The sequence below is a fragment of the Limanda limanda genome, chromosome 13, assembly GCF_963576545.1.
Source record: "Limanda limanda chromosome 13, fLimLim1.1, whole genome shotgun sequence".
Taxonomy (NCBI): domain Eukaryota; kingdom Metazoa; phylum Chordata; class Actinopteri; order Pleuronectiformes; family Pleuronectidae; genus Limanda; species Limanda limanda.
In genome coordinates this window covers 11,778,149-11,789,912 of record NC_083648.1, presented here as the reverse complement: position 1 = coordinate 11,789,912, position 11,764 = coordinate 11,778,149, and the positions used below count along the sequence as shown (strand labels likewise).

General features: G+C 46.0%; 1 protein-coding gene across 1 annotated transcript in view; it reads right to left on the bottom strand.

The window, feature by feature from the left end:
• Window positions 1–786: 786 nt before the first annotated feature.
• LOC133018044 (solute carrier family 22 member 23-like) overlaps window positions 787–11,764 on the bottom strand; it is a 32,758-nt gene continuing 21,780 nt past the window's right edge. The window contains exons 5-10 of the mRNA XM_061084326.1: window positions 11,182–11,309; window positions 7,901–8,003; window positions 5,889–6,124; window positions 4,393–4,425; window positions 3,620–3,743; window positions 787–2,992 (exon numbers count right to left, since the gene is read on the bottom strand). Of these exons, the coding sequence (XP_060940309.1) occupies window positions 1,447–2,992; window positions 3,620–3,743; window positions 4,393–4,425; window positions 5,889–6,124; window positions 7,901–8,003; window positions 11,182–11,309 (2,170 nt within the window). The 3' untranslated portion in view covers window positions 787–1,446. The remainder of the gene's footprint in view (window positions 2,993–3,619; window positions 3,744–4,392; window positions 4,426–5,888; window positions 6,125–7,900; window positions 8,004–11,181; window positions 11,310–11,764) is intronic.

Below are 11,764 nucleotides of genomic sequence, written 5' to 3'. Positions count from 1 at the left end.
AGAACATGATTTGGAAAACACACTGAAGGTTAGTGACGTAAGCGACAAGTCACCAAATCACATGGGTCATTTTTGTCATCCGTGGGTTTCGTTTCAAACTGAGCTGTTTGTCTATGTGAGTTTTTTTCTTTTTTTACGGTTTGCTTTAGTTTGTTTGCTCACGGAGTATTTTCATGCTTCGTCCCCACTGCAAATATTGAGGTGCCACCACACCGAGGTGCCACGAATACTGTTAGAATGAAGAAGTACAGCCTTGTACGATAAGAGCACGCCATGGGAGATAGTTCAAAAAATAATACTTGAAATTGTAAAAAAAAAAAAAAAAAAAAAAATCAATCTCAGCAACTAATTATGGATTTACTTACAATTGTCACATTTACAAATAAAACCATTTGCATACCATCAATTTCATAGACTGAAACAATTGGAAAAATAAGTTTTCTTCAGACCAACAAAACACGGGTCATTTCCCACCCACCCCCCCCCCCCCATAGCTAACGTCACTTTTCATACAATGTGAACCACGTGTTGACGAATGCAGCTTAGCTTTAATATTATCTCTCGGTTCTAATTCCTCACGTGATCCTTTTTTTTTTTTAAGGTAATATCAGAATGAATCGTATTTTCTGACATTGGGGTTCCTCTGATTCGTGCGGTCGATGGCAGGGGACCGCTAACCTGTATTTATCAAAATACGGCGGCAATACTAATGTTTTGGCACTATGTCTACATTTAATTTTGGTTATTTTGGCAATTTTGGCATTGTATTTAGAAAAAAAAAATCACTCCAATTTGGATTTGTTTTTCTCTAGAACAGCAAAAAAGTACTGCAACATTCAGATTTTCATGTCCACACAGGTAAGGCGATATTTTTGTCCTTAAAAAATAAGTTAGACAGACATTTTATTTGAGCAAAAGTACCAGTGATTAGATTTTTTTTTGTTTTCCTTTTTTTATATATATTTTTTTTAATTTTGTTAGCATCGTAGCATCTCTCAGCTGTCCCCACGACACAGCGCAGTGACTGAAGCTGTTAAGTCTCTTTTAAAGCCACAGACTGTCATTTCCCATTCATTTTTACATCAAAGTAGTTTATAGGCTGGTGATTTCCAGTGACATTCAAAAAGAAAAGAAAGAGCAGAAGATACTGTCACATTGTCACAAACCAGCCTCTGGCACTCTCTCACTAGGTGGTCTCGTTTATTGGCTAATTGCTGGAAGGTGGGCAACGGGGTGAGGGGTCCGGGGGTGTCGTTGAGACACATACAACAACTGAGTAAGACATGTCTGCTCCACTCCAGGCGGAGACAGTCTTGGTTAAACACCTGGAGTGCGGAGCAGGACACTTCTCGCCGCTCTCCCTTCTCCTCCGGTGATCATGTGACGTCTGGGTGGTGGGGGGGGGGAGCAACCATAAAGCTTTGTTTCCCTGGCCGCGACGCTGGATCAGGACGACGCCACGTCGTTGACAGCGTCGTTTTCTGTGCTGCCGGGGACGGCGACACCAAAGTCTATGGGGGAGGAGACGGTGCAGTCCAGCAGGGAGGGGGGGGTCGCCTCTGTGGCGTTGCCTGAATCTGTGACGGAGGTCGTCAGTGACTCTAGGCGGAGGGGAGCGGGTGAATCTGGCACGATGGCGGTGACAGTCACAGCGGGGGGCGCCGGAGTGGGAGTGGCCACAATGTCTGTGACGGGAAGGATGGCGGCAGACGCTTCGGGGGTCTTGGCGGCATCTACGACGGGGGGAGTGGACGTTCCCTCTGAGGGCAAATTGTCTGAGTCAGTGGGTGGAGGTGGAGAGGGTGGAGAGGGTGGAGGGGAAATGTGGACTACAGGGGGAGTAGGGGGCCGAGGAGATGCATCCTTAATGCAGGGAGGGGTAGAGTCTGCCTGTGGCGGGTGGGGGTCCGTGACGGGGGGAGGTGAGGGGGAGTCTCTCGTTGGAGGAGGAGGTGTAGATTCATCTTCTATATTTAACTGGATGGGAATGTCAGAGTGCGTGATAACGGAGGGCGGAGGGTCCGGGGACACGGTGCAGTCTGTCACAGGGACGGGGGAGGGAGCCGGGGAGGGAGCCGGGGAGGGAGCCAGGGAGGGGGGGAGGCTGTCGGGCACGGCTGGAGTCGGGGAGTCACAGGGACGAGCAGCGACGTCATTCTCAACAATGGGGGGGTTCGGGGACTCCAGCATGGAGCTGGGCGGCGGCTCGATGACGGGTGTGATGCAGACCATCGAGGAGGCGGGCGCGGTGTGAGGGACGGGAGGGGGGGTGGAGTTGGATGGAGGGATCGGGGGGGCGGCCGGCTCTTCAGTCGGAGAGGGACCGGCGTCGTTCATCTCCACGACGACAGCATCCGACGATAGCTCGACAACAGGATCGACTGCTGGAGGTTCGTCAGCGAGCAGCAGCGGGTCGGTGGCGCACGGAGCTTTGTGCAGCGGAGTGGACGCCAGCAGGTGCTCTCTGCTGGCCAGGGTGATGCTGTCCTTCCCCAGTGCAGTGAGGGGGGTGCTGGACAGAGAGGACCTCGAGTGGCCAGTGGGGTCTTTAACCTCGGGCTTGACCGGGTGCACCTCCATGAACGCCGGGGCCGACATGTCTCCGACCGACTGGGCCGTCAAGTCCACGGCCGAGGACGCGGTGGAGTCCATGGTGGACACGGCGGTGGCGGCCGCCTCGTGCAGCGGCGTGTCGTGCACCCTGGTGTAGTCCCTGCTGCTCTCGGACTGGGCCAGCAGGAGGCGCTGCTCTCCAGGCTTCCTCGGCGGGAGGAGCGGCTGCCGGGTGTAGCACTCGCCGTCGGCCAGCGTCTCGGGGAGGGGCTGGTAGCGGGTCTCCGGCAGCAGGAGGATGCAGATGATGCAGATGAGGGTGCAGCAGGCGAAGATGATGTGGTGCAGGAAGTAGCCCTTCTGGTTGTGGAGCTCCATGATGGGTGCGGTCAGCATGCCGAAGCCGGCGCTGGCGAGGACCAGGCCCACACCCCCGCCCCTGAGAGGAAACAGAAAACACTGTCACCTGGCGGGATTCAAGGTTTACGATCACACATATCTAATAACATCATTACAGGGCAGAGGTTCCATCTGAATTATTAACAGTAAATCAAACGGCCAGGTTTTGCTGCTCTGATGACGTTTCACTGCTTTTGGATCCAACAGCAGCAGAGCGTGCTGCAGCACAACCCGTCCTCCCTCTGCTGCCATGTCCCCAACACACCACAGAGGGGCACTCTACTCGCACTGTCACCACAACAGCCCCCCCTTATGTAACCTCAGATAATGAACGTCCACTGCTGTGTCATATATTCTCACAGAGGAAGGATAATTTGAACAAGATGTGGATTACATTTGACACCAAACTGTGACCGGTCTGTTGTGTCCAGCAGCTCCATGAGTTCATATTCGCCATAAACAACAGGGGCAGCAGCTCATTCATCTGTGTTATGTGATGAAAATCCAACCATAACATAACACACAGGGCAATTATATATAATTATGTTTACTACACAAATTAGAGCTAACTAACCAACTAACGATAGAGCTTGTGTTACATGCTTTTATAAACAAATGATTGACTCGTCCTCCTGCTGCGAAGTCACAGTGTCTCTGGGGGTTTTACCTGATCACAGTGGGGGTGATCTCGGCACAGAAGAAGATGCTCAGGTTGCTGACAGCGTGGGAGGAGAACATGCCGATGATGGAGAAGGCGATGGAGAAGTTCTTATTCAGCGAACCTGAGCTGTCTGCAGACAAAGCAGGAGACATACACACACACACACACACACACAGCAATTTAGAGTCAGAGCCCTGAGCAGTGAAGTGAACAAGGGCTGGGGAAAGGGTTTTTCCTTTTCTATAGATTTTTCTTTAAGAAGCACAGCATAGTTTTACTTTTGAGGTACATTGTATGATATATAAACTTAAATATGGTTTTGTGAAAAGGATGATGTTACAGGAGAAGAGTAAAAGCCTTGACTAATGATTTTGAACGGTAAAGATTACGCTTTTATGAAAGCAAAGAAACTGAAACGATTTGAAATGTTAAAAGCAGCTTTCTGCAAAGTTGTGAAATCTGTGTATCCCTCCTCAACACAGAAGGAGATAAATGAATAGGTTAAAAGTAAGTCATGATTCCATCCATAGGTCTGCAGGGCTCCTAATGAAATACTGCAGCGTGTCAACATGCAGCACGTTTTCTAAAATCTCATCAAAAGTGATAAGAGTCACTGTGTCAGATGATTCAATTCACACTTCACACTGAGAGACTGTTGCGCTGGTAGATATGATAGCAGGTAGAAAAAAGTTATCAAAGCAAGACTAATCAATTACTAATGACTTTGCCACAGATTTGATCAGCACATACAAGAGAGCAGAAATAAAAATAGGTCCTACCGATGTTCAGGTGGCCGCTGTACTTCCCCAGCACTGGAAGAGTGAGATCAACACATGTGTATCAGTGAGGGACATAAAACAATATCATCACGTGCACTCAGATAATACATTTAATACAGAGTGAGATCATAAAAACAAAAACATGTTGCGCAAAAAACCCCAACTTGGCCTGGAATGATGAAACATGGGGATAACCCTGATGTGTTGACTCGGGTTAAACATTAAGTCTCGCTCATTGGTCACTGAATAAACCCACTTGTGGACCGTGGTGATCGTCTGGAGCACGTTTGGCTACACATTGACCAGAAGGACAATTTGCAATCGTGTTTGACGACTCCATTACAAACAACTACAGCCCACAACAACCAACGGAAGCTTTTAAACCAGGAAACACAGGGTTTGAAATGCGACTACAGCTGCAATAAAACAGACATTTACATATTTTTGTATTCAGTCCATTTTTGATTAATTGCTTACCCTGGCAAATGTCATAAATAAACCAATGCTGTATAGTTTGTCTCGGATTTTTTTTTTAAACCACCCCTGAATATATACTGAAGCTGATTTCAGACATGCACTGAACTAAAGTTATCCAGAGGGGCTTGTCTGTGACAACCCAAATGTGTGAGTTTTTCCTGCCGGCCCCCTGGTAACACAGAGAATCGAGCCCCATGTGAGAATATAATTGTTATTCTGGAGTGAGCGAGTGTGTTGATGATGTTTCCGACATTGACGGACGCTCAACTGACAGGAGGAAGAATACAGGATGCAAAAGAGGAGCCACACACAGAGAGCACATCGACCGAGATGTCAAATTTGAGAGAGGCCGAGATTCAAGAGCTTTTGCTGATGGGGGCCGATGTGCCGAGTGTCGATGTGCTGGGAATTCTGCAGCAGAATTGAAACGCCCTTTTTTGCCTCCTGCGCGATGCCACAATTCATCTGAGTGCTCTGGAGATTTTCCTGTTATTGTGAATGCGTCTGAGCCGGAACCATCTCCTGCTGTGATTTTCGTATGTGAAAAGGAAAGTCTGGGAAATGTCCGGATACAATTGGTCGAACATTCTCCAGAGTTCATGTCTGAAAACAGCTTAATTTACATTTTACATCTTACTTCTCTTATCTATAAAATTTTCTGCTTATATGCGAAAGCAACAAATTGTGTTTCAAAGGGGAGTTCCATGTTGTGGTGTTTTTTGGGTCAGGCTTGGGGAATTTATTTTAGCTTGAACAGTGCCAGGCCAGCGGTTTCCCTTCTGCTTCTTGTCTTTACACTTATCTCCTACTGGCACTAGCTTTATATTGAGCATAAGGATATGAAAGTGCTATTGATCTTCTGATATAACTTTCAGCAAGAAAGCATATAAGCCCATTTCTTTTAGCAATTTTGTGTCCTATAGAGAAAGTATCGAGAGTATGATTTTCAAAGCTACATTATTTATTTTTACTAATCGCCTCATGTAAGTAGAAGGATGTGTTATTCATAATATACTCACAGTTGAGCAGGCCCAGCTGCAGCAGGGAGGCCAGGGCAGTGATGATCATGAACATGAGAAGGCCCCCCCGCCGGCCCATCAGACCCACGGCCGGGCACAGCGCCATGCAGGACGCCACCGCGATGCCCGCCATGGTGTAATAGTCTGCATAGAAGTTATGGAACATGGTGGTCTCCATAGCTTCAGGGTCCATCATGCTGCGGGCGAAGCAGTGGTGGATCCCGTAGCCTGTGAGTCTGCACGGAGGGAAAAGTAGAACAAAACAGAGAAATATCAGCGAGTGTAGCAGCTGAAATTGCAGATGCAGGACAGAACATGTATATGAAGTTGCACAACATGACAGCTCCCCAAAAGTGGTGATGGCACAGTATACAGTACATCATAAACCCCATCTCCTCTGTGTTAGTGGATGGGACATGGACCAAAACTAAAAGTGTAAAGGCCGACGCATGCTTCTGCAACGGCGTCTGCGGCTTTTCACGCAGTTGTGACGCAGGACTTGTCATTCCTGGTTTTGCCATGCAATTCCCCGCCAGGACACTGGCGGAGATATGTTTTTTGTCGAAGTCGGCTCTTCTTCGTGTGGGGCACGAAGAAGAGCGGTTTATTTACATCGCCACGGCGGCTCCTCAGAGACTTTTTCTGGCGGACAAATCCACCAGTCAGTGACGGGTTATACTAGTGGTCATAGTTTCGGATCTCTTCTGCCAAGTGCTCTTCTATTTGGTCCATATTCGTTCTTCTAAATCTTCCGTGGTTTCCGCCGGTATTATCGGGCATGAACCGGAAATGCGACTCCGGAAATGATGTAGTTAGCAGACCAATCACAGCCTTGCCGGCTACGTGACGCTTGCGGAGCTTTGCCGTCTAGTTAGAAAAATTGGGCGACGCAAGTAAGCACGTAAGAAGGGATACGTAAGTACTTAAGGGGCCCGGAAGGGCTCTTACGCTTCCGGGCTCGTGAAAAAGCAGAAGCATGCGCGGGCCTTAAGAGTAAATGTTTCTTTTGTTTCTAACAACAGGGTGAAAGGTCGCAGGCTCCATCCCCTGATCCCTACAGCGCTGACTCTGGTTCCTACCCGGGATATTTTAGCTTAATTTCTGGACAGTAGGAGGAATTAGAGCCACATCATCCATCATCTGTGTTCGAGGGTATAAATGAAAAAGGGTGAACAGTGAAAAAAAGAGGAGTAAAATGATATATACAGAGAGAATAGAAGGAGGTAAAATGATGTTTACTCTCATCCTGAAATAGCCGATCTCATAAAAACCGCACATCTGTAAACACTGGCTTACTGACACACAAAGCACACACCCCACGAGTGTACACATAAAAAACACAGGCAAACACTCAGGCCCTCTTCTCCTGCTCGTCTACCGCTTCATAAGGACACAGCTCATGTAAAATTTATGCTGATTCGGGAGTCAGGGACACGGTGCACAAAGGCAGAGCGAAAACTGGGACTGCCGGGCTGTAGAGAGGAGGAGGAGGAGGGGAGAGAGAGAGGAGGGGAGGTCTCGGATGGAGAGAACAGAAGAGGAGAGGAGAAAAAGAGAGAGAGAGAGAGAGAGAGAGAGAGAGAGAGAGAGAGAGAGAGAGAGAGAGAGAGAGAGAGAGAGAGAGAGAGAGAGAGAGAGAGAGAGAGAGAGAGAGAGAGAGAGAGAGAGAGAGAGAGAGAGAGAGAGAGAGATCCCACTGGAGATAGAAAGAGGGAGCAGCACAAATGTGGAAGGGCAAAAGCATCGAGGGCCACTGATCAATGCCGTATCGAGCCTCCAGGTTAATAGTGGTATCTGTAGTGTGCAGAACGGCGCGGCTGCCTGGCATCGCCTCGCCCTACACACACAGACACACACACACACACACACAGACACACACACACACACACACACACACACACACACTGTACAAACAGGCACAGGCAGTCCCACACACACACACTTTTCTCCCTCACACGCTGTCACCTTGACACACGAAAGGTCCGAACAGTTTTCCAAGGGCTTAAACTTACGAGTTGACGCAGAGCACGACGATGTTCTTCCACAGGTTTCTCGTTCCGACCATCTTCACAATGCACGTCTTCTTGGGTTTCTTTTGAAGAGCTCTCTGCAGTTCTGAAAAACAAAACAAAAATTGCCAACAGATGAATCTCAGAGACTTTTGAGGCAGATGTCAGTATACATGTTTGCCAGCATTTAAGAGTTTAAAGTGCAATAGTCTGGCGAGATGTCGGCCATATGTTCTGCCTTCTGGACGATTAGTCACTTTATTATTTGTGCTTTTTGGTCTATACTGTTCCTGCACATCACCACATCTAATCATATCTTTACCGACCCTTTACTAATTTATTTAAACCCCACAATATATTTATTATATATACAGTGCATTCAGAAAATATAAAAAAACCTTAAATTAGGGTTTACCAAGGTGTTACCAAGGTCTCAAATCTATGTTTAAACTTTCTGAATAAAAATATATTGGCTGATGTACAGTATATATATATATATATATTTTATAGTTTAACCATGAACTGTATTATATATATATATATAACTGTAAATAAAACAAATCTATTAGGTCCATGGCAAAAATCAAGATATTCTGTTTCCATTTTAGAGCCAAATCTTTTAGATTAGATATTTTATAAGTAAAATATATACTAATATATTCAGGACAACAATGCCCCTGTTTATGTTGCAACAAGAGAGAATTCCACATGAGAAAGTTTCAACCCACACAATGTCGTGTGGTGAGACAGGTGTGACGATGTTTACAGAGGAACTGGAACATTTCCTGACAGGGCTCCGCCCCTGAGCTGCAGGTGAAGTGTGGCGCTGCCCACAGTGGATGTTTTGGTTTCAGTGTGCGTGGTTGCCACAGCGACACACGCCTCTGCTTATAATGTACGTGGACGTCGACTCTATCATGTGACTGCATTTCACAACAATGCCTCAAGGTCATCTCCGACTTCCTTACTCAGGGTTTCCACTGGTGGCCGCTGACTAATACTCCCGTCTAGATTCAGGAGAATCTGTTCTCTCACCCCCAAAACGATCAAACAGTTCCACGTGTTTGTTCATGTCTCAATACTTGAAAGCTCTCGTCTCCTCCTCTGTAACAGCACTGAGTTCATTCAGGGCCCGACATATGTAATGTTTGCTGTAAGGGTTTGGGACAGCCAGAGAGTATACAAACAAAGAGAGAGTTTATTAATGTCTATGGAGATGTACTCCTCTCAGTGCTGCTTCAGCACAGTGCCTGGGTACTAAAAGGTTCTAGAGAATTCAAAACTATTCTTGTCTGATCAGAGATTCTGTAATTAAGAATCCATGCACCTTCTTTATTATTTGTATTTATCGATTAACAGTCACTGTGACAAGAAAAGCCATATTGGTGGTTATTAATGTATTTATGTATTAAGAAGACTGTCAGAGTTGATTTCTTAAATGTCATTTTCCATCTTACTATCTTTCTTCTCCCTTTTCTTCTATATCGATAACTCCACATCAATGGATTCATATTTAATATTCACTTTCTTACACACAGAATACCTCAATGACAGAATAACAACAACAATGTTCACTATGGATAAAACATACGATGGAGAAAAAACACATACGCTTTATGTGTTAAATGACATCAGGATATATTTTTAAATAATGATTGGATGCATCTGATGAATTTACACAATAAGTCAATGGCAAAAATACAAAATCTGTAAGATATTGTGGCCATATTCGTACAGTGAGGCTGAGGCTCGTTTCCCTCGTAACAGTGACGGCGTTGCTTTATGATGCAAGTGTTTGCAATGCGTCTTAAAGATGGCTGTGCTGCAAAGAAGTGCGGTAAAGATAATTCACTAAACGAATGATTCATCAAGCTCATAGACGTGTGTGTGTGGTGCTTTCAGTGGAGCGTCTTAATGCTTCGTGCACAATCGACAAGTTGCTGCCACCACGTGCTTCCCTGAGTCTAATGAGGATGTTCCTCCCCTGTGCAATCAACTAAGTTATTTATGTGTTTTGTCATCAATCATTTTGCTAATAATTGTCAAACACTGATGATCCCAGCTGAGCACATGCACGCACGCACGCACGCACGCACGCACGCACGCACGCACGCACGCACGCACGCACGCACGCACGCACACACACACACACACACACAGGACTGAACCAACACACGCACTAAACTCTTTCATCACGCTTGAGGCAGAGGCTACTAGTTGTAAAGTGTACACACACAGCTAATTGAACCATGTTAATGAAAACTATTCACTAACAATTGAAATTGAAAAGAAAGCAGCAGTTGAGCGGCTGAGCAGGTTTACCTGAGAAAAGAAGGGAAAAAAAGGGACACCGCCGAGCCATACGCCCTTAGCCTACAGGAATATTGGCACTCGGGTGATTAACTGTCTGTTTACCTTTCAAACAGCCTTTCATTCGACGGTTTGCACGAAGCCACCGTGATCATCACAATGTCACATCACCTCCCACTTCAGTTCTACACTGATCTCAGTCAGGCAGGGACCCAGAACTTTATTTACCTTGATAATAACGGTATAGCGAGGTTGGCCAAAAATAATATACCACACCAAAAAGCACAGTCTAAGTGTAACAACACACAATGTGGTATAACGTTTGACACGACACCCCTCTGCTCTTTGCCTGAGGCAGGTCGTCTGAGCTCAGACACTAACGGTTACCCCCGGGTCAAAGGGCCTGACCTGCAGCCATCTGCCATCTGCCATCTGCACACCATGTTTGTCAGCTCGTGTCCACCCACCCGGGCTATAATAAAATTAATGAACATTCTCGAGTGTTACAATGTAATGTTCACCACCCACTGCTGCCTCTGGGGCGACACGTTACCATGGTAACAAGACAAAAAGTGGATGTAACCTTGTCAATCTGGTTTATTTGGGAAAGCACAGCTGGGGTTACTTCTATAGAAGGGGCTGGGTAGACAACAAAGCAGTAAAATAAGTCGGTGATATATAAAAGACACAATCACTAGATTGTGTCTTTTGTGTCTCAATCACTCGAGAATGTTCATATCAAAATATGGATATGAGCCCAATAAGGCTCAATGGTCCCTTATGAAGCTACGCTTAAATTCACTTGATCCAGATTTTTATTTGGTTCTGCACTAAATTTTACAAACCCCTAAACATAACAGATTTTTTCCATTAACATCCATGAACTATTATCTGAGGCAACGAGCAAATATGTTAATGAGAGTGAAAAAATTAAAAAGATCCTGGATCCACTCCCACATCCCCTCCGTGGTTACCTGTGAGGATGTTGTCTGCGTCAAGCTCCATGTTCACACGGTTTTTCTTGGCTATGTGTCCCATGATCCACTTGGAGCGGCAGTACTGCTGCGTGGCCAGCAACCAACGCAGTGACTCAGGGAAGATCCTGTCAGAAAAAACAGGGAAGTCCTCCATGAACTCACAAAGCATGAATCGTGAGTCAGAGTGAAATGAAGATATAGTCAGGGTGTTAGCAGCACTGAGAATATTTTTTGTTGACAAGCAACAAATCAGCTCTTTTCTACATGTAAATGAAAAAGTGTTAAGACTTTAAAGTTACAGTGGGAACAAAATCAACAAATAAAAACGAGCGTCAGCCATTGTTATACTCATCCCTGATTTAATTTGCTCTATTATCTAATAGCTGTACACTTCATTGCACAAGCTCCTCCGGTTGGTTAGTTCCTGGAGAACAGATGTCTGAAAGGTAAAATGACAGGTTGCATGAGGCACTGTCTGTGACTGCCTCCACACATCAGCAACCTGGGATCATCAGCACTGTTGAGCTCTTCGGCCCGATCAGTTTTATTATTCTCAGAGTCAGTTACTTCTAGATTTAAA